Here is a 22,983-nt window from a genome sequence, read left to right as displayed (position 1 = left end):
AATGCTAGCAGGCGCGTTTTTTTTGAAACACTATACAACTACGCAGCAATGTAAAGCGTCGTCTGCTGAGTGCAAATACCGCACCCTATGGGACCGGCAGCCAGTAAGAATGCTCCGCGAAGAAGCCCAGAATCAATCGAAGCGACGGCTGGCCGCAAATGGCTGGATGGCAGCAACTTCTGGTTGTGCTTCGCGCTGAATGCTTTTAGTTGTGCTGAGTGAACTGTAGTTGTGCTCTCTTTGGAAATAATTATGAGCCACCGAAAGTCTTATACGGTCTAGTTTGAAATTAAAGTTGTTGCCAGTGTTCTCCAGCACCGAAACCGTGCTAAAGAATGCGTTTTGTTTAATTTACCGAATGGAATATTTATTACACCAGCGTACTGCTACTTGTCCCATCTTTACAGCTCCAGTTTTTTTTTCTGAATTTTTACCCCGCGTATTTATCCCCCCCCCCCCCCCCCCCCCCGATTATTCAGAGATCTTTTGTGAAAAGAAGTGTGTTCATTATATGAGTAAATACGGTACATCGGCAAATCTTTAATGACTGCGACAAAGCTTCATTTACTCTTTCTTTTTTTATGTAATGAACTTAACGTGTAAGAAAAATACACGATTTTGAAAATGCCCATTCTGCCGTTCAACCGCTCTTGTGTGCCACAATAGTTAGAAATATCCGCTTCGAAATTATTCGAAGTACATTGCTATGCGCTTGGAATTCGCTACTATTCGCACAAGCCTATTACTCAGGGTATTGTACAGAGCACTGTAATACGCGGCTACGCTACAACAGGACAGCGTGCCCACGTGAATGAGACTAAGAGTTGCCCTGGTCAGCTAAGCTGCTTCCCTAGCGGAACAAAAGGTGCTGATAGTCATATGACGAAGACGATGCAGGCTTGGAAAATTCTAGCATCAGGGCGTGTCTCCGAAATCTATAGCTGCAGCGATATGAGCGGAGGTTGGTAAAGGGAGAATCAAAGGTTCACTAAATAAATGCTTCGCTTAAGTACTAGCAATCTCGTTCAGAAGCAAACATATTTGGATTGGAAATAAAGCTGAATGAACAAAGCGGACGAAGTGAGCTCCCGCAACGTGGCGCGTGCATTTTCGTCGTCGTCGTCCGTCGCGTGCTTTCTCCAAGCGGGGCGCCAACGCTGAGCCGTGATGCTCCGCGGCCTTCTCGGGCTCGGGTTTCTGTCGGCTGTGCGTCGTTGTTGAGGACTGCTTTCTTGGACCCCGGACCAGCACCACTCCATTCGGAATGAGCACGCGGAAGCTGTAAGTGCCCCTCCCTCTGACGGGCTTCTCCCTCAGCCGCCGGCACTGGGAGGCCAGGGGTAGCGCAAAGAGCCGCGACAGGCGGAGCCGTGGGGTCGTGCTATAGCTGGCCAACCGCGTACGGCTTTCGTGAAGCTCTTTTGGCTGCGCGCTGCGTTGGTACGCTGGTTCCGCCGCCACAATTACAGTCGCGCTCTTGCTCTGAAAGGGACCGGCGCGCGAAGTTGCAGTAGGCTTAAAGGCCGTGCAAAAGCTGCAGGCTACAAAAGGCACTGTTTCTTGTCACCTTATAGCGAAGTTTCTGCGTTCAGGATGAGCTTCTTTCCCCTCCTCGCCCTAGGCAAGCGTGGACTTCTAACGGCACGAAAGTCATACTTCGCAGGACTGTGATATGCGCGAGGGGCCCGAATGGAAGCTGCCTTTTCCATTTATTTTATTTTTTACTCGTACGTGCCTGCTCTTTTTTTTTTTTCCCCTCTTCGTGAGCCGCATATTCGACGAAAGCGGATGCCGTATGGCGACAGCATACCTGTTCATACTTTCTTGCGCCGCACGCACTCCTTGACCCAGTGAGTTATGCAAAGAAGGTGAGCGCTGGCGCTCATTTTGAATGGGGCTCATTCAATAAGCCCGTTTATAATTAATCCTTATGAATTTTCAAATGCCAGACTGGCACTGTGAGCTACCCGGCTTGCCGTATTGGAGAGATCGGGAGAAATTTCATTTTAGCGCGCACCGAAATCTCAGTACAGGGGCGCGTTCTTGTATTTATCCATAGAAAAGCGGCCGCCGCGGCCGAGAATCGTTCCCATGACTTCTATTTTGTGCGTGTGCCATATGGAGCTCCTCGCCGCTCCTGGTGTCGGCCTGCCCAAGCGTGAGAGTCCTTTGAGTCCAGTGAGGCGCCGTCTTTCTACGTTCCAACATGCCTTGGAGAACTTCTCACGAATTCCTTGTGTAGTGCGGCTCCAAGTTGCGCATTGAGACAGCCTTTCATTTCATCGCGCTAGAACGCTCAGAGCCCAATTGAAGACCTCCGAGCTGATCAGGTTGAGTGAAACCGCGCATGCACATAGCGGTCACGGCCGTATACGCACCAGAACGGAGATGGCGTACAGGGTGCGTTTCTTATACGGAAAACGTGGTTCGCCCTGTGTTCCGCGCTGACCTGGTAAAGGCGGGACTGAAAGGCTGGGATGCGTTTAGCAGGCGCTTTCAAGTTATGGACAGCAGCTTGCCTGCATACCTCGGAAGGAAAGTATGCAACAGTTGTATCTTGGCGGTATCACCTATGGGGCCAAAACTCGGAGGCCAACGAAGAGGCTTGAAATTGCACTGAGGACAACGCAAAGAGCCATGGCAAGTAAAATGACAGTGGCTGCAACGTTGAGAGGCAGGGAAAGAGCAGGATGGGGCAGGGAACATTAATGACATTATGTAATGCGGAGAACGGATAACCGATGGTGTGTTACGAAAGGGGAAGAGTCAGGAGGGCAGGTGAGATTAGAAGCCTCGCTGAGATAGGGAGGCTAGCTGGACAGGCCTACTCGGAGATCATTGCGAGGGGACTCAGTTCTGCGGTGGACACGTGACCTGGCTAATTATGGTGAAGATAATCACCGGGAACCTCTGTCAGCATCCACCTCTGACTGCGCACGTCTACATATGAGAAAGTCACGAGGTGCATGAATGGCATGGAAGAAATGGCAGCATACTGTTTCAAAAAGTTCAGTTTTTTTTTTAATGGCTGCGAGCGTCCTTTCACGTTTAACAAGCACTGTGAAAGGAATGGGAGTGCACACATCACCTTCTCTTGTGAACTAAAGTCTCCAGGATGCGTGATTGGCGATCCAGCCGCGTACGTGTGATGTGTGCCATCGTACGTGTGATTCAACTAGCAGACGTTAGAGAAGGCGAAGCCGACTTTCAGCTTCACAAATGTGGTTTGGAGCCAGCGGGAGCGAACAGAACTAGGAGCATCGGTTGTTGCTTGCTCGTACTGGAGACTTTTGTCTCGAATAGTAGTAACAGAGTCCTGTGGTAATACTTGGCGAAATCAGAATGTCCCGAGGGCTCGGAATGCCCATCGCTGGGCTACTAGTCGCCTTGAAGTGTATGCAAACGGCGGACACTCTTGGCGTTTTAGTTGATGAGCACAGATTGTCGCTTACTTTTGACACTTTCACAGTTTGGTAATGGCTGACAGTGTCTTCTTATTTCTTTTTCAGTCACGCGAAATCACTCCTCAGTGAGTCTTCCGAGGACGACTTCATCTCTTCTCTCTACGACGACGATGATGACGGAGAAGAGAGCAGCCTGTGAGCATACATAGCTGTCGGCAATTTTTCAGTAGGATGTTTTTTGAGCTCCGCAAACGCTGTCCTTTAGGAGGAAACAAAGGGGAAGAAGGAAAAAGGATGGAAATAAAAAAAGAAGGAAAGGAAGGAAGGGAAAAAGAGCTGGCAAATCTCGAGGCGACGAACGTTGGGACGCTGCTGCTGCTGGCATTGTTCTTGACAGCAGTCACATTGTTGCCCGTTTTTGTTTTTTGCGCGTTAATATTCTAATCTCAGCCGCGGCGGGTGACGCATTTCTGCAATAGTGAAGTCTGTTTGCTTTCGGCGGCTCTTGTACAAAAGTCGTCGTGATTCTCAGAACCGACATTCGAGAGAGGTAAACAAGGTTTTGTTTCGCTTGGCGAGCTTTGTTAAACTGACACGTTTTACGGGAAAAAGACTAGAAACAGGCTTCAATGTTTGCGGAATTGTGCCCAAGCGCAGCGTGCACAAACAGGATACATTCATAACGCTAGCATTCAAAACCTTTCACCTGCGACGTCCAAACCATCTTTGTTGAGAAGGGACCGGAGGAACGAGGCACGCCATTTAAACAACACTCGCAGCTTCCCGGGAAGCGGGAAATTTAGGACAGTTCTGTAAACGACCCGAGAAAGGGTTGACATACCGCGGCCCTGCAGAGCGTCTGGCTCGAGGTGGACAGAGAGGGCGCATTTCTCGCACTTCTCATTGAAAGTTCGAAATTAGTGCGCAGTGCTCTCCAATGGGTAGCATTTTAAAAAATTTTGAAGACTATTCGCGTGGCTATTGCTCAGCGAAGCCACACAGAGCAAGAAAAAGAAAGCAATGTAAATATGAAGTAGTAATCGATGACCTGTTGTAATTATCACCTATTCACTATGCGTGGGAGAATTATAAAAAAAAAATATTGAAAGTGCTTAGTTAACAGCGTAACCTGTTGGTATCCCCTGATAAATAATGTGCTTGAAGATTTCTTACTAGACGCCTTGGGCGTCATATGCATGATACCATGTCATGGTTTTCTGCATTTGCTGATATCGGGTGCTGAAAGCAAAGAACTTTCTTGAAGCATTGACTGTATTTGAGAAAAGCGTTACTGGCCCTTGATTATTACGAAGTATCCATGGCCTCTTTTTTTCCAGTGTGTGTTATATACAAAAAAAAAAAAAATCTTCGTGCATAGCGACTAGATTGACCGGAGTAGTGATTGAGAAACTTAGGTGTTCTTTTGTTTCTCGTTTCTTGCTTTTAGGCCAACTGGTGCGTTTGAGCTACTGGCTAGTGATAGTGAGCATATAGCACGCCTCACCCGTGACGCCGCACTAAATTTTATTTCTGACTTTATTCTCCCAGCAAGGCATATTTTCGTATATCTTTACCAGGGGAGATTCAGTTTAGCAGGTAAAACAGATTAATTCTTGTTTGCACATTTGCCACTTAATGCACTGCCACTAAATACATGTTTAACAGAGGTATACGTAGACGTTAACTGGAGGCATGGTCTTTTAAAAGGTTCACGGAAGTATAAAAAGACACTGGTGCATGTTTGACCTACCTGCCTAGCAGTATGTCACGTTCCCAATTGGTTGCACGTCGATGATTGTTTTCACAAGCCTTGAACCAAAAGTGAACGAAACTATTCATAACTGCAATGACAGCTAAAAATTTGCCGCGACTATGTGAAATATTTTCCGCCAAGCAGTTGTCTTCGACCGCCACAAAGCAGATCGAGTGGTGCCCAGATCTCGCACGTCGTAAAAAAGCTAGCGAGCTTGTGTCGCTTACAAATGAATAGATGGCGCTGCAGATAGGAAGCCCTTAAGCGATACATATGGCTTGTTTTCTAGAGTTAGAACGGTCCGTAAATAGCGTACGCCTTCACGCCCGCGTCTTGATGAAACACGGAAAGCGACGCACTATACACGTGTTTCTCAATATCGAATAGGGTGATTGCGGGCCGCAAAAGGCCCACTAAAGGAACTGCTTTCACAATATGGCGGCTGGTGTTGGTTGTTTTTTCAGAATAAGTTCAGGCACGGCAGACAAATGAATGAAAAAGACACGAAAAACACACAACACTGTCAGTCTCTCACTCGGGCACGCCCCTGAAAAAAGCAAAGATATGTGTATCACTAAGAACTAGAAGTGATTAAGGGTGATTTCAAAATACGGCTCAAGCCTCTTAAAATAGGCCCTGTTGCACCCAACTATTTCGTTTTGGCCACTCCTTTGTCTGTTGGTGCCTTAACCCTATGATGTACTCAGCCATCTATCGTTATCGTAATGTGTCCATGTGCAAGACAGCCTAGGTGAGGCACCTGTTTGTAGCAGTGATTGGCAGGAACTTGGGCTATTATTAAATCAAGCGTGAGGAATGGGAAATGCACGAAAGCAGGGGGAAATTGGAAGGTGTGAGTGAATACAGCAAAGCGAGATTTCTTGCCCGCTTGCGCCACGGACTCCCTCTTTACACTTGAAATTAACCTCTTTTCCACGATTCTGAAGAAACATGTGCAAAACGAATTTTTATAATAAAGCTTTCAAAATTTCCCCACCTGAAAGTAGCGATTCGCTTAGTTTGAATGCAGCAAGACATTTTACTGTAGTGTACGGTCTGACTGTGACTACAGGCTTGAGAGAGAGCCTACGAGTTACCTGTGGAGATAGTTGGAGAGAGCAGTACTTATCGAAAGGGTTTCTTTTTTGGGAATATTGCTGCACGGCACTGGAGCTATTATTAAGTCTCCCACGCGGCAGCTTTGAAGGGATTGCAGGGACGCGGAAAAGTATTTCGGGACTTTTTATTTAGCTTGGTGCGGTCCTCCGAGTACAGGTTTTGCAAACTTCCTTGGAAACGGAGCATCAGAAGTTAATTAGGGCGCCTACGTCCTTTTGGGCTGTTTTCATCCTGATGTAACCTTACATCGACGTTCGATCCCAACGCGTGCTGTCCCTTATTTGGGTAAAGAAAACTAAGCAATCAGAACTTCACACATGCATAGTGGCGTTGACACAACCCTGCCTCCCGGGGAGGTATTTACTGGAAGCCGAGACAAAGATTTTCCTCTCCACCTATTTTAATTAAGTCCCCTTTCGTAAGTAAACTCAGAGGATTCCGTTTCTTATTTCAATAATAAAAAAGGCGCTCCTTTTATAGCTGCCTTGCTGCTTTATCAAAAGTGCTGTAAAGGGTGACATTTGATGACACTGAGGCCCGTATTCTGGCCGTGCACGCTAAGCGGACATGTACAGTTGGATCATGAAACCTGGGGAAAAACCCACCTAGGCGCAAATAATTTGACAAGGACACAAAAAGAGACGAGGAGACAACGGACAGGCGCCTGTCCGTTGTCTCCTCGTCTCTTTTTGTGTCCTTGTCAAATTATTTGCGCCTAGGTGGGTTTTTCCCCAGGTTTCATGATGAAAAACCAACTAGCCCGTCAACATGCCTTACTGATGTACGAGAGGAGCCAACAGCCACAGAAACCAAGGGACACAGGGCATTTTTAATTAATTTATTTATTTTGTGCTGTTGTTCGATTATAATATTACTGGATATGTTATCGGTTAAACCTAATTGATTAGAAAAGCAGAAGAAAAAACAACCACATGCCGCCGGTGGGATCCGAACCCACGACCTCCGAATTACGCGTGCGGTGCTCTACCGCTGAGCTACGGCGACGGCTGTCAAATCTTCTGCTTTCGGGAGTATTTATGTTTACAAATAACCTAACCTTTAGAGTGTTCATCAGCGCCACCCACGTTCTTAAGCGGGGGCCCGTAGCACGTCCTAAGGTACCGCTGATGTGACGTAGAACGTCATCGAACGGCGAGGGTGGAAGCTGCGTGAGAACCCTATTATGCTTCCTATGGCGTCAAGGCTGCCAGAACCGAGGCCCTCGCTAAGCAATTAAGCAAACAAGGGAAGGGGAATGAGGGCTCGTTATAAATATGAGAGGAGCCAACAGCCACAAAAACCAAGGGACACAGGGCATTTTTAATTTTTTTATTTATTTATTTTGTGCTGTTGTTCGATTATAATATTACTGCATATGTTATCGGTTAAACCTTCCCTTTCCCTTGTTTGCTTAATTGGTTAGCGAGGGCCTCGGTTATGACAGCCTTGACGCCATAGGAAGCATAATAGGGTTCTCACACAGCTTCCACCCTCGCCGTTCGATGACGTTCTACGTCACATCAGCGGTACCTTAGGACGTGCTACGTCCGCCGCTTAAGAACGTGGGTGGCGCTAATGAACACTCTAAAGGTTAGGTTATTTGTAAACATAAATACCCCCGAAAGCAGAAGATTTGACAGCCGTCGCCGTAGCTCAGCGGTAGAGCACCGGACGCGTAATTCGGAGGTCGTGGGTTCAGATCCCACCGGCGGCATGTGGTTGTTTTTTCTTCTGCTTTTCTAATCAATTAGGTTTAACCGATAACATATGCAGTAATATTATAATCGAACAGCAGCACAAAATAAATAAAAAAATTAAAAATGCCCTGTGTCCCTTGGTTTCTGTGGCTGTTGGCTCCTCTCATATTTATAACGAGCCCTCATTCCCCTTCCCTTGTTTGCTTAATTGCTCAGCGAGGGCCTCGGTTATGGCAGCCTTGATGCCATAGGAAGCATAATAGGGTTCTCACACAGCTTCCACCCTCGCCGTTCGATGACGTTCTACGTCACATCAGCGGTACCTTAGGACGTGCTACGTCCGCCGCTTAAGAACGTGGGTGGCGCTGATGAACACTCTAAAGGTTAGGTTATTTGTAAACATAAATACCCCCGAAAGCAGAAGATTTGACAGCCGTCGCCGTAGCTCAGCGGTAGAGCACCGGACGCGTAATTCGGAGGTCGGGGGTCCAGATCCCACCGGCGGCATGTGGTTGTTTTTTCTTCTGCTTTTCTAATCAATTAGGTTTAACCGATAACATATGCAGTAATATTATAATCGAACAACAGCACAAAATAAATAAATAAAAAAATTAAAAATGCCCTGTGTCCCTTGGTTTCTGTGGCTGTTGGCTCCTCTCATATTTATAACGAGCCCTCATTCCCCTTCCCTTGTTTGCTTAATTACTGATGTACAGTTGGTTTCGCGCCGATTGGTTGGTGTCCAAGTGCTGGGGTGATAGACGCGTGAAGACAACTTAGCCGTATTTCGGCTGAATCCGCACTTGGTATTGCACTAAAAATACTGCGAATAGTGCGAAAATAGTGCACTTGGTATCGCACTAAAAATGATCGTAAGATGAAGTGGAAAAGTAAATTTTGCAAGACGTGCTACAAATACCTGCTATATATATAAAAAAACGTTTAAAAGCAGAAATGGTTTTATTTAAAGGTGGGTGGGAGGGGGCCTGGGGGGGGGCTTTTACACAACTAACGCCACCCGAGACGGCGGTGACAGCGACATTTGACCTATTTTCTTTTTGAGCAACGAAATGTGCCCCTTTCACACAGTGGACACGTCCACTATGTGAACACTTCCAAAATACGGGCACTGAACAGGAAAGCTAGCAGTCGCATGTTTGCAGCATTTTTAGGCCGCGGATACAACGGCTTAATTCTCCAGTGTCTGGACAGGCATTTGAAGAACCAAATGGTTATCTAAAGAAGCTCCGGAGAACGCGTGTTTTGGGAGTCACTGCACGGCTGAGTGATCCCGTTTCAGTCCATAATAGTGGCACCTGTGGACCAAGTTAGCGCACTTAATGCTTTATGCTTACTCTGGGCAGGGAAACGGGCCACAATTTGCTTGCTCGCTTACTTCGAACCGAAATGGGAACAGAAACCGGACTGCCGCGCAATATCCAGTTCATTAATGCGAATGTATAAGGTAGGGGCGACTTCTCAGTTGCAGCGCACAAGCAGCCGAAACGTTTGCGATCGTTGAAATCACCTTAACAGCATGTGCGACTGCAGCACAAAAATTTCAGGAAAAGAATGTAAGGAAAGGCGTATTTGCACACATCAGACGCAAATCAAGTCTGCGTTTTTGATTTGGAAGAAGAACAGCGAAGATGTAGGCAGGCTGTTGGTTCAAAAAAAAAAAAAAACAATGCTGCCTGCTAAAAGATTATTATTATGATTATGGTTGATTGTTGAGTGCAGGTCCCTCCGGCAGCGTCGCGACTATCCCAAAGCTTTCCTCCTTGCTGGCGTTGCTGCAACACTACTCGTCCTGGCGCTGGTGGCCATCGTCTGGAAAAAAGTGGAGAAACCGGAGCCCGTGCCTGAGCCGTCAGGTGAGGCAATCCGAGATGATGTGCTCTATGCAGTGGCATACTACCGACTTCCACTGAAAAGCGAAGGATCCCAACAGCTAGTGCCCGTACACGACTCAACTCTATAGCCGAGTGCGCACAGAAAGGCCTGACAAGTGTTCAAGCAGGACTTGAAATGACTGCCGTTGTCTCGCGTAAATCTTGTTAAAAAACCTTTGTTTTCCCTCTTACAGTCCTTCAGACCGCCGCGGTGGCTCAGTGGTTATGGGGCTCGGCTGCTGACCCGAAAGACGCGGCAGCGGCGGTCGAATTTCGATGCAGGCGAAATTCTGTGCGATGTCAGTACGCGTTAAGAACCCCGGGTGGTCGAAATTTCCGGAGCCCTTCACTAAGGCGTCCCTCATAGCCTGAGCCGCTTTGGGACGTTAAACCCCCACAAACTAAACTCTTCTAGTTCTTCGCTCTCGTTATAAGGTTTTAGTCGTATTCGAAGCGGTTTCCTGTTTAGCTGACGCACCCGTTTGCTGAAAGCCTGTGCCATCATCGAAGACTCTTTCATATTTGTAAATAAGGATAGCGCTGACTCCATCAGCTCCTTCATGCGCACTCAGAGAGCACCTGCCACGAACCTGTCGCCTGTCACGAACCAAATCCAGCAGTTATGCTTTTTGAAGCTTTCTTTAGTCTGCACCTCATTGACGACAGCATTTCATGCCCTGTGACAGCACTCGTGTGAAAACAGATATGTGAGCGTCTTTGGAACTTGAAACGCGACTTGCGCGACTTGTTCTAAGGGAAAATACAATGGAACCTTGCCCTTGGCTACGGATCTGTGATCGCTGCGCCGGCGAATGCTGTGGCTTGTCCCTTAAATGAGATGTGAATCATTCCAGAGCAGTGAAAATTAATTTTACCTATGCGGAAGCGTTTTTTTGCCAAATTAATTTGCGACCTGTATGTATTAACCAAATCAGTTCCCCACTATATCGATCCTGTAATGCCCGGAAACTGAAAACGTTGGATAAAAGTTTTAACTTCCAAGATTTAATCACTAATGGTACTTTCATATGAAGAAATAAAAAAACTAGGAGATTTATTAAGAAAAGATGATTACGGCGTATTTACATTTTGACAATTTTCATTATTTCTGACTGCCCCAGGACGACAAAACTGTGCGCAAGCATGCGAAATTTGAAACAGCTCCATCAGATGCCATTGCAGCATTGCGACGACAGAAATTTCAGGCTTTCTGCCTTTAGGGCTAGCGCCTGCATGAATTTTTCCTCCTTCTGCCCCATGCTTTGATAAATATGTCGGAAAAGGCCGTTTCTGCAAATATGCTAACAAGATCCTCGAGCGGAAATGAAAATTTTCATTTCTACGAACTCCGTACTTCGCTGTGGCTCTCATTTCATTCATTTTATTACCTTAAAGACCCCGCTAGGGGTATTACATAAGGTGCGGGAAAAAATAAAATAAATGGTCTCTTTCCACGTGATGCGCGGAAACACTTTCACGGAACATCAAGGGACACGTGGTGGTAGCGATGTGGTGGGGAATGTCGTTCCAGTCGGCTGCTGTTCTTGGAAAGAATGACGCTGAAAAGGTGGTAGTCCGAGTACGCCGTCTTGAAACTTGAAAAGGGTGACCAGTGCGCGAAGACAAACGTAAAAATAAAAAAAAAGATGAGAACCAACCTTGTTTTCACTATGGTCGACGTGATTAAATGCGTTCATTTAACCAGTTCCTCGTTGCTCGCAATTATCCTCAGCTTTTGTGTTTACAATGAGCAGAGTAGGTTGCACAGGCTGCGGGTTTGTTGAGGAAAGTCCTTGCAACGTCACGCGATTGAGTTATGATTATGAGGCCTCAGGTGTGAAGGGAAAGTGCGAGCACTGTCGAAAACTACTGATGCGCACCGCTTTAAGAATGCTGGACTGTGCAGGTGTTTTAATTCAAAAGGGCGCGCAAGAACGACAGCGAGCGCAAGCGTTCGTCCAACGCAACGTTGCACGACCGTTTTACAGAGCATACCTCTGTAACCACAATTTGATAGATGTCCCTGTCTAACGCCTCTATATTGCTGTCATGGTTTTTACGAGAAGAAAAACGACCGCGAATGCCGCGGGTTCTGCGTTCGTGTTCGCTCTTTGCAGTCCTTATATATGGTTGGTAGTTGGTTCAGTCGAGCGAGATCGTGGTGAAGAACAAACTGCAGTGCCAAGTTTAATGGCATGATAAATACCTGAGCAAATGCGCGGGATATAAGATAAAAGGCTCTTCATATTCTCGCCTAAATGATCATGGTCCTGAATCGTACCCTCAAAATAAGAACAGGAAACGAATAAGGGTGGTGGCGCCTTAGTCTAGTGCTTCCTCTGCCCGAGACAGGCTCTATTGTCGTAAGACTAGCATCACGCCACCACCCGTGCTCATTCCAGGTTCATGCCGGTCTCCATATTTCGATTTTTTTTTCTTCGATCTACCCTGGCTGTCCCAACCGAGTTTTCTGTGCGCAGGTGTCATCGTTCCGCCAATGAAGAACCCATTGCACCACCGAGGTTAGTGCACTTTAAAAGGGAGACCTTCCTTCTTCTTGCTCTGAATTGGGAGTTCTCTAGGCTGACGTCTCTCTGTCGCTGCTTTCAGTGTTTGTTGGTCACCATGGGGGCTTCCACGGCGGTGACTGGGCGCGCAACACATCCGCGATACCCCGAACCAAGCAGTTCATGATGCCCGGAAAGCGAGCTTTTGCCGGAGAGCCGACCACAGAGTTCTCCATGATGGAAATCGCCGACGTCAACTTGGACTCTCTCCGTTCCAAAAGGCCGCTTGCGGAAACCGTTCCGCCTGCTGAGCCTGAAGTCAACGAGCCATTTCGGCTGGAGCCGTTCACCGTTCACTGGAGGTCGGCTGTGGGACGGAAGGACGCTGCCCTGGACACGAAGCGTCCTAGATTCTGGCTCGGCGCAAACGGCACCATGTCGGTCACTCCAAATTTAGTTCGCAGGTTCATGGGCAGGCGGGGACCACCTGTGGTTTCCACGACTCTGGCAGCGGTGCCTAGTAGCGGAGTCGTTGGAAATAGCAACATCAACATCATCGTCATCAGGCCTGACAGAAACACTTCCTACCGGAGGGCCGACAACAGTAGTGCCGGCATAAATGCAGGCGACGGGGTGGCTGGCACTGCTGACAGTGTCAACACCAGTGCAGGCGGCGTGGACCTCAGCTCCTCGTCCGAAGGGGCTGCTGTGCCGTTCATCAAGTGGGAGGGAGCACATGATATTCCCGATAACGAGTCGCAGACCACGAAGGTCGGGATTTCCATCGATGCCACCGCACATCCAGCTGATCTCGTCTCAGGAAAGCTAGACGTGATCTCTGACGCACACACCACCGAGCAAGGTTTGGAGACGGTGCGCGACATCCACGACCTCTTCGATCTGGCCGGTGACAATGAGAGCGAAGCTGCGCACGACAGTGAAAAGGAGGACTCGCGCTTGTTCGGCTCGCCGTCGTCTAGTTCCTTCAGCGAAACAACGCATGGGGTTGACTCACAGCCAACTGTCAGCGCCAGCATATTTGAGGACAAAGCGGCTGAAGGCATCGAGCTTGCATTCAGATCCAGCCCGTACGCAGGCGCTGTCTCATCGCTGGAGGGATTGAACCATTCCACGGAGCACGCAGTGTCCGCGGCAGCCGGCGAGGTTGGAAGACTAAATGAGAGTATGCCGGTGAATGGCACTCCATCGCTCTTTACAGAGCTTACGGGAGAGAAAATAGCTGTTGTCAAGAATAACAGTGAAAACCTCGAGCCACGTTTGAAGGGAACGCTTTCCAGTGAGCCCGCGGTACACACTTTCAGTGTGAGTGAAGTACCCACGTCAGTCTCTTCGGTTGCTGCAGAGAAAACTCTTGTAAAGTTAAACGAAAGTGACGTTCTGGCACATTTCTCCAACGAACCGAGTATTTCTTACGAAAGCGGAGCACCGGTTACTGCGTCTTCATTACCCAAGGAGTTTGCGGCAGGAAGCCAAAGTATGCCTGCTGGCGGATTATCCCTGCAAGGCGTCGTATCCAATGGTGACATAAATTTGCCAGCTTCAACAAGTGGAAGCGTCAGAAAACTGGACAAGAACATTTCAGAAAGTGAAGCAACTTCAGGGTCCGGCTGGGCAACTTCTAGCAACATCAGTTCGGCAAACCTCGAGCCACAATCCAGTACAGTTACGAAAGAACGTGAACCTGAAGTGCCGCCTGTGCCATCGACTGGTGATAAAATTCGAGATAGCGCTGTTTCTGGTAGAGGTAACTTATTCTCTGGGGGGCTCAAACCATCCAATGAACGCCTTGGTGGTTCGGAAGCCACTACTGCACGAATTAACAACGGAACTGCTGCACCGACAGGAAGTGGCGCCTCACTACTCGGCAAGGCAGCTGAACGCACGGAGGATTATGTGCCATATCAGAATTACAGCCAGTTCTCTCCAGGCATGTTAAGCAACGAAACCATTGGCGCCTTGAAGAACGACTCAACCGTAGCTGCGAACAAAGATGCCTTGTTTTCGGTCTCAACTTCAAGCACGAATGCCGAAAGCCTCCTTTCGTTAACTCATGGAAACGAGTCAAATGTAAAGAATTACGGCGGTCTTTTGAATGCCGAAAAAGTGCCTGAAGACGCCAGTAAGGCGGATGTTTCGGCACTAACTCTGTTCCCAAAAGGGGGAGGAGAGACTTCGCCTCGCCCTCCAGGTACCACAAACGACTCGTCCAGCGTAGTTAAAGCCATGAACGGTACGAAGCTTGAAGAGGGGACAGAAACGCACCATGACCAGAATAACGCGACGCGCGGCTACTTCACAGTTCGGCCGTTTGCCGCGACGGAGGGTGCAAATGGAGGTAAAGCATGGCCCGAACAAAAAGTGACAGAAGAGCATAGCCAAGAACATGCTGCTCAAGACGGTGTTCCCGGTGACGGTGGTGAACCAGAGAAATCGAATGCTACATCTTACAGTATCAGTTCCGAAATGACTGAAATATTCCCATCTGGAAGAAATTACACACCGCACGATTTATTAGACGCCGAATCATCGGCGGAAATAAGCCCAACGGGTGACACGCGTGAAGCTGAGCCGAGTAAAGGTTCCAGTATGGGCAGTAGTGGCCAGGAAGGTAACGAAGCACAAGAAGCCACCGCAAGTTCTAAAGCAGGCATTTTGTCGGGAAGGTCAACTCAATCCCCGGGAGCGACGGACGAAACTACGGGGGCTGAAATGAGCACTCTTCGCACTAGGCGCAAGATCCGTATGTCGAGGCGAGGTCGATATCGTCGACGATCCACCACGAGAGTAACCACTCTAGAGGCGACGCCTACATCTCAAAGTACCATGGATACTACTGAACATGCTCAGAACAGGTACCCATCGAGGAAGCGTTTGAAAAAGAAACGCCACACGAGGCCTACGCCTGCAGCAAAACTGTCATCCGAGTTTACGAGCGCTGACGCAAGCAGTGCCTACCTGAATTCGACACCATCGACAGAAGGAACGTTTAACACATCCGACGTGGCCGGTGAAGAAGCTACACGCAACGCAGCGACAGAAAACGAGACTGGTGGCGCCGCAGGCACGTACAAGCAAAACATCAAGGCCGTCGCTGTCACCCACCGGCATGATTCGAACGAAAAATCAAACGTTTCCGTGCGGGAAAATCAAGGAACAATACCACCCAGCAGAAGCGCCCGCAGCCCGCCTGGAACAAGCGACGTTACAGTCGACTTAGGTCTGTTTCCCGATCAGGCGAATGATACTGACGCTTTGGATGGCACTTATCAACACGCCGGAATGAACCTCTGGGAGATACCAAATGGCGCGTCCGGACTGCAGAAGGAGCACCCTAGCCATAAACGGAAATCACGGCCGCGCGATAGCCGCAGACTGCCTCCCAAGGCAATGCCCAAGCACATCGCGTTAACCAGGCTGCCATATACGGTTCCCATCGAATGGACTGCCGAACGAAGGCGCTCAGTACGCACGTTACATTCCACTTCGACATTGAATCCACCGCTTCTGAACACGACCGCTCTCTTGCCTAATCTGACAGCAGGCTCCCGGTCTGCTTCACCCGCGAGGAGGGAAAGGAACGCAAGTCCTGAGCCGGTAAACGAAACACAAGAAGCCCTAAACACTTCGGCGGCGGTCGCGCCAACTGTCGAAACTTTTAACAACGGTCTGAGCGACGTGGGGGCGAACATTACTGGAATGTTCAGTGAGGATTCATCGGCCAACATTGAGCCCGCTGTAAAGGGCGCCCAACCAACATCACGTGAGTCATCAGGCGAACAAACGAATGACAGCGCCACTACAGTAGGCAAGTCTGCAAGCAACGACAGCAGCGAAAGCGCTCAGAGCTCCGTCACCACGGAAATTTCGACCACTCGTCCCACCCTGGTTCCATTCGACGATTCTGTTCCAGTTGTGCGTTGCGGGACTGCGGACTGTATGGAGGAAGGTAAGCACCGACTCAAAAGCGTTCGCGATAGAAGCTGTACATGTGCTGAGCGTCTGCCTTCCTCAGCATGGTTCTGTCTTGATAGTCGTGGAGAGCGTAGAGAATGAGTAAAATATAAAAGTTGGAGGTAGCCGTTGTTTAGAGCTTGCTCCCGTGGTCACACCTGCCAGCTTTACAGCAGCTGCAGCCCTCTCTTATAGTGAAAGAGAATATATAAACATACGTGAACTTTGAGAACGTTACCGAATCTTTGGACGTAAATAAAATCAACCACCAAATGAACATTAGACTTTCTACCACTGTCTAAATTAACCACCAAGAAAGTACGGGTGCAATAGAAAACCTGAGAGGATGACTGGACACAGATGAATGTCATGGTTAATAAATGAAATGCGGCGAATCATTATATATATTAGACGAGTACTTTTGCGAGAATCACTTTGTCTCACTTTCAGGTGGCCGACTCCATGCGTTCACGGATCTGTCCCAGAAGCCCTGTACAAATTTCTATGAGTTTTCGTGCAGTGGCTGGGTTCGTACTCATCCCTATCCCTCAAACAGAAGAAAGGTTTCGGTGGATGATCTGATTGTACAGGTTACAGAGCAAAAGACGATGGAGTACATCTACGGTAAGACAGCACATCTTCCTCAGGGACCGGCTCCCGTTACCTGCCACCTACCCTTTTCGCAGAAAATGCCCTTGACCACGCTACGTACACGGACCCACTGCTTCACAACGTTGTGAAACTTTTTCAAGGGTGCAGCGATAAAAGTAAGTGCCGGAGAAGGCTATCCATACAACTGTAATGTAAAATGTGCGCCTTTTTTTGGGACTAACGGCGCTCTAGCAGGAAGCCCGATTCCTTTTACTGTCTTTTTGAAGAGAACTACCTTTAGTACACATTTCATTTTCTAACTACTTTGCCTCTAAATATGCAGTTTTGCCGCTTTTATTTGCTTTCGTCGTTTTTCGCCTCTTCTCTCTGCCGTGGCATGGCGCTTGAGGGTGCAGGAAATCAATAAATAAATAATGATAATTTAAAGTTGTCAACGCTGATCGCAAAATGAAGCCGCCGCTACGGGCATGCGCTTTACAGGCAACCTGCTTGATTGCTTTTCTCCCGCTGTCTTATTTGCATTCGTCAAGGTTTTCTTATGAAGAACCCAGCCATAGCGTTGCAGACGGCTCTAGATGACGTTCGGCTTACCGAATGGCCTTACGACGAGGAACCGATGGACTTGGAAATACCCGAAGTTATGGCATTCGCTGCCCGAAAGCTGGCGGTGCATCCTTTCTTCGCTCCTTCCCTGGAGACCGACTCAACCACCGGGTCCGGTTGGATATTCGTGGTACGTTTCGGCCGATAACGGTTCAACGTGCAATACTGAGGCGCAGATTCTTGACGAGCACTGTCGGAATGAGTAGAAATTAAACGATGGAGCGCAAGGCTTTCGGCACAGACGCCCCACGCTTGAACAAGCCCGAGCGCTCTGGAAGCGCTGATTGAAACCCCGGATCATCGAGCTACAGTTTAAGACATAGTCAGGCATGGTTCTTCGTATACCCACGACTTGTCGTTAGGCTAAGCTGATTGTGTCGAAAACCATGCGCTCCGTTGTTCGCATTAAAAAAAAAAAAAATCTGCCTGCACATTAGCTCTTCGCGAAAGTTTACATGTGTTTTTTATTTGCTTCTAGCTTAAGGAACCAAGATCGGTGGTAGCAGAAGACGCCTACATCGCCGGTGACGTTGCCTCCAAGTACCAAAAGCATGTAACCAAGTCAATGGCACTCGTGAACAGCGACAAAAACATACAGGCGCTCTCCGAACCTGTCCTCGACGTCGATCAAGAGGTGTACAAGGTATGTTGCCTTCCTCGCGACTTCCCGCTGCTGACGTTTTAGGCACTGGCGTTACGGACATGCAGTTTGTGGAGAAGAACCGCCGCCTTACCGATTACACCAAGGAGCATCACCGCAAGGGCCTGCAGCACGTCAACAAGAGGAAAGAGGTCTGTTCTGTGGCGTTTTCTTAGTTATTTTTTTCCCTTGAGCTGAAGCTAACGTATAGCATCTCGCAGTTCGACGTTGGATCGTTTCTGAACACGTTGGTGGACGGGATAGCGGTCCTGGACTCGGAAGTTGAGTTTGTCATTCCCACTCAGTCGTTCTTGGAAGACGTGCAGAATATCACAATGGCATTCGAAAAGTAAGAGCCGCTTGTTACGGCGCTTCTATTCTTTGTTATCTTAGGCTTTAAATACGCTTTTTCGTGCGACATTAGTCCTCATGTGAAACTCAAGAGTAAGGTAGGACAGAGCTGCTCTTTGAATACAGGGTTCCGTCTTTTCACCTGTCACTTGTATGAATGAAACCATTAACCTTCTTGCGCGGTACTGGTGTGGTGTTCTCAGTAGCAGCACTGACAACGCATCGTACGTCCAAGTGTAGTGGATTTTGTCCTTACATTTTTTTTATACTTTCAAGGAATATAACTTTGCTGCAGTATTTCAGACTACGAAAAGATTTTTCTCGGTTTCGTCTTTTTTGTACAGTCGCAGTTATGTCGGGTTTTCGTCCTTTCGTTCCACAATCCTCTTCTGGTTAACGCTGAACCTAGTTAGCCCTTAGGGAGCTTTTAGAGGTGCATATGCGGCTCTGAGGCAGCGATTTCTGTTTCAGTGTGGCGAACATTTTGCGGGAGCACGTTGGAACAAAGTAGAAAAATAATAAACGCGTCTTATAATTGCCCGGGACCAAGCTTTACAGTGGCACCCATGAACCGTGGGCCCTTCGCAGGAACGTCCTGCTGAACTACATTGGCTTCCGGGTGGTGCTGTCGTTGGCGCCGCTGCTGCCCCATAACGACGGCCGAGACTTGGCGCACCTGCTCTTCGCGCGCGAGATACCGACGCGCACGCCAGCCAAGCGCTGGCGCTTCTGCCTCCGCCTGCTGGAGAATGTGTACAAGCTTCCGCTGCTGAAGCTGCAGGTGGACTCGTTCGAGAAGAAGGACACCTTCCACACGGTGAGCCGTCGCTGCTGGTCCCCCACGACGCCTCGCTGAACTGTCCTGAAACCTCATATATGGCGTTACCGCAGATCAACCGTACCATGGAGCTCTTGAAGAAGCACTTCTTCCGGACCGCGCGGAACTCAAGCCGATTGGGGCAGCGACCGAGAGAAATCGTCATCCTCAAGGTATGTGAGCACATGCTTTATTGGTCGTGTGTTCTTGCGATGGGAATCGCGGAGCGCCTTGTGGGTTTCTTCTAGAGTTCCAGGAGGGCATTTCTTTCAGTTGCGCCTAACTATGGCTGACTCTTGTTGGGTTGAAGAAAAGTTGAAGAACACAAACTAATTCGAGAATTTAACGTCTTTTCAAAAGCATTCGATAGGCTGACTGGACTTCGAAGAACGGCAGTGTGGATATAACTGACTGCAGCGAATATTTTTTTTTCCCCTCTTTAATAGCTGCGGGGCCTCAAAGTCCAGTCGACTAGCAGCCATCTGATCAGTGACCCGGAAGTCCGCGAGAGGCACTACCACGGGGTAAAGCACCCTCCCCGCAATGCTTCGCGACAATACGCGTCAGACTGACTGTTTTCGATTTATTCCTCTTGAATTGTGACAGGTACCCGACGTCGATCCGTCGAATGTCCTTACTGACTACATTCAAACGCTAATTGTTGTCCTCAAGAACTACTGGAGCTTTTACGGTAACATGGGCCCACAGTTTCGGTAAGTTGGAAGAGTACTTGCTCAGATAATCTCTTTTCATTACCTCGGTGAGATTTTTTTTTGCCTGCTCATGATTCACGAAAATTAAATTTGCAGGTGGCACGGTTCTGTCTTCGACACGGTAGCTACCTACAACCACTTCGAAAATACGCTGTGTAAGCTGTGCTGTAAAAGTTTGATACCAGCACGCAATACACAATGTTTTATTAACATTTCGTTTCCTTTTCCAGACATTCCACCGTCGTTGTTTATGGAAGACGTGAAGTACAACACCTTCCATTCGTAAGCTGCTCTCTGTTGTTGTCGTTCGGCCAGTATGAAGCGTTGTAGCCCACTTCCGAAGTGTAGCAAACAGCCAACGCAACAAGCAGCCAAGAGCGCATGCGCTTGAGAACTACTTGCAGGGCCAGTGGTTTGGCATACTCTAAGAACCAGCGCAGAGTAAAAGAAAGAGCCAGGATGCGGACATCCTAAGGACAAGGATGCTAGACTTTGAATCTTACTCTGAGATTACGTGGACCGCTTGTTACATGGTGCCTCTCAGAATGCAAAGCAGAGTGCACACATGAACATGAACTAGAGTAAATAATTTTGCCAGTAAATTTGGAGTCTTTTTTAATCACTGCCACAAGGACTTTTGAAGATGCGTATAAAAACAAATTTCACCCAAAGATGGGAATGGAACAGTGAGACAAGATCAGTTGACGCTGCAAGAAGTCTAAAATTATAACGCGTAATGGATAACGACGGAAATGACGCAGGAGCCGCGTCAAAGGCTAAAAACAGGGGTTTTGCCTCATTTCACGGTGTGTCTTCTATATGAGATGAGTTTGTTTCTCTATTTACAAGGCTAAGCCTTTCATTCGGCTCGCGATCATGCAGTCGAGGCGTACAGAACAAACAAACAAACAAACAAACAAACAAACAAACAAACAAACAAACAAACAAACAAACAAACAAACAAACAAACAAACAAACAAACAAACAAACAAACAAACAAACAAACAAACAAACAAACAAACAAACAAACAAACAAACAAACAAAGAGAGTGCAACTTCTGTTCTCCATATTTGTTTTGTTTGCTTTTATAATGACGGAAGCGGCTGTTCTTTTATCTTGCTGTATGCAAGTGCACTAGACGTTCCTCGTTGTTGAGGCTGCGTTGTAAACCGCGGCACAAAAATTTTTGCTAAACGCCCACACATGTTGGCTCGCCTGTAAAGGGTGCACTCCCGCTAAACGGCGTTTGGTGCGGGGAAGTTAGTAGACTGGGCACCATGAGTGTGTATGAACGCAGCCGCGGTACAATCGCCGCCCTGGGCGTAATTTGAAGTTGAGTAGATTTTGCGGCCAACATGATCGGCACTGTGCGTAGTGTGCCTGAAAGAAAAGGCCAGTTGTCGTTGCGTTAGGAGCAGGATGATGGCTGTCTATGAACTGGTGGTCGCGACTACTGCTCCCTATTTATGAATGCTGCTGCTCAGACTTCCCTGAACCAAGCAAATGCCAAAGAAAAAAACAGGCTGCGATAAATTTGAATTTATCATCTTTTGTATAGTTTTCAAACTCAGCTAAATTTCATTGTCAAAAATTTCGGCTATATAGTTATTCTTTCACAAGTGCAGACGCGCATTTTCTCCTTAGTACAGCTTAAAGCAACGCTTTTTTCCCCTTTCTTGCGATCTATTATCTTATTTGTGTTTTACATTGCAACAATTTATGCTTGTGTTTCTGACATTGAAAGCTAGTTATTGCGTGTTTGTATTCCAGCTGAACCTTTTTGCTGCCACCGCGCACACACTGTACATTCGTCCTGAAACTAGGACCTTTCATATACAAAAATATAAAAAAATAGCTCAACTATTCCTTTCTTACGATATAAAAAAAACGTTACTTCTTTTTCAAAACGTCCTTCAATGGCATTTATTTCCGGAACATCCTTCCACAATGCAGCAACTATCATTATAGGTTCAGCGCTGCTTCCATGAAACACCGTGCATCACAGTGACTCACGAAAACTAAGCAAATGTCTCTCTAGCAGCTGTGCGCCTCATGTTGGCGTGTTTCCTCTCTGTAGCATAAATCATCTATTTATTTTTTTCACGTGTTGAACGCCGAGAACCTGAGAATAGAAAACATGAAGGAGAGCAGACCGCAAAATTCTCAGAAGCGACGTTTTCGTTTTTAGCTAGTCGACTCTCTCGCCGAAGGATGGCGCGCTCCTGAATTATCATTCTGGCAATCTCTGAGGCATCCTCGTTTTCTCTTCGGGCGGGCCAATTCCCGTGCAGGCCCCTCTATTTCCCCCGGAGCGGACGGCGCATTACGGAGGCCTTGTACAGCATGCTGGAAAGGGAAGGTAAGACACATATTCCCTCGTTCCTTCGGCGAGTCTAACAAAGTAGCTTTGTCCTCTGGGCCAGAGTGTGCTTCTAGGGTGCGATATCACCGTCTGTTTCAGAACGGTCTCGTGGTGCGACCACTAAGAACAGCTGAACGGCCATCTCACCGATAAAACTTCGCACTCAAAACAGCGCTATTCTTTGCTGTACTTTGATATTTAGCTGGTTAAAAAACAAACAAAAGCGTCATGTTCTCGTCGCATACACAAATCAATCCTCGCCTAGGTTCAAACTTCGGTTTAGGCCTAATTTCTCCAACTCTCTCAGATTCTCAGAAAGCTTTCCCTTGGAGCCTTATGGCTGCGCTCCGGTTTATAAGTGCGGTTTATAAGCTCCCGCTCGGGCGCTTAGCTGTTGTCTGTGTGGTCCCTCTGTGACCTTGAAAAACTGAGTGGCAGGTAGGCTACCTAGGTCATGTCATCAAAACCTGGCCACTGGATTGTGAGCAAACTGCCCACCGTGGCAGGTGGCAGTTTGGCAGTTTGGTGGCAGGTGGAGCA

At 47.9% G+C, this 22,983-nt stretch overlaps 1 protein-coding gene across 1 annotated transcript in view; it reads left to right on the top strand.

Annotated features, from left to right (window-relative positions):
- The first annotated feature begins 597 nt into the window (after positions 1–597).
- LOC149349632 (uncharacterized) overlaps positions 598–22,983 on the top strand; it is a 33,619-nt gene continuing 11,233 nt past the window's right edge. The window contains exons 1-18 of the mRNA XM_089578664.1: positions 598–1,281; positions 3,510–3,599; positions 9,714–9,847; positions 12,346–12,387; positions 12,476–16,339; positions 16,795–16,968; positions 17,031–17,111; positions 17,487–17,689; positions 18,038–18,202; positions 18,268–18,351; positions 18,421–18,548; positions 19,139–19,367; positions 19,442–19,540; positions 19,814–19,891; positions 19,974–20,080; positions 20,177–20,235; positions 20,311–20,362; positions 22,373–22,440. Of these exons, the coding sequence (XP_089434790.1) occupies positions 1,265–1,281; positions 3,510–3,599; positions 9,714–9,847; positions 12,346–12,387; positions 12,476–16,339; positions 16,795–16,968; positions 17,031–17,111; positions 17,487–17,689; positions 18,038–18,202; positions 18,268–18,351; positions 18,421–18,548; positions 19,139–19,367; positions 19,442–19,540; positions 19,814–19,891; positions 19,974–20,080; positions 20,177–20,235; positions 20,311–20,362; positions 22,373–22,440 (5,674 nt within the window). The 5' untranslated portion in view covers positions 598–1,264. The remainder of the gene's footprint in view (positions 1,282–3,509; positions 3,600–9,713; positions 9,848–12,345; positions 12,388–12,475; positions 16,340–16,794; positions 16,969–17,030; positions 17,112–17,486; positions 17,690–18,037; positions 18,203–18,267; positions 18,352–18,420; positions 18,549–19,138; positions 19,368–19,441; positions 19,541–19,813; positions 19,892–19,973; positions 20,081–20,176; positions 20,236–20,310; positions 20,363–22,372; positions 22,441–22,983) is intronic.

Source organism: Amblyomma mixtum, chromosome 3, assembly GCF_055824585.1.
Source record: "Amblyomma mixtum isolate Tamu chromosome 3, ASM5582458v1, whole genome shotgun sequence".
NCBI classification, from domain to species: domain Eukaryota; kingdom Metazoa; phylum Arthropoda; class Arachnida; order Ixodida; family Ixodidae; genus Amblyomma; species Amblyomma mixtum.
This window is presented reverse-complemented; position numbering and strand designations above follow the sequence as displayed.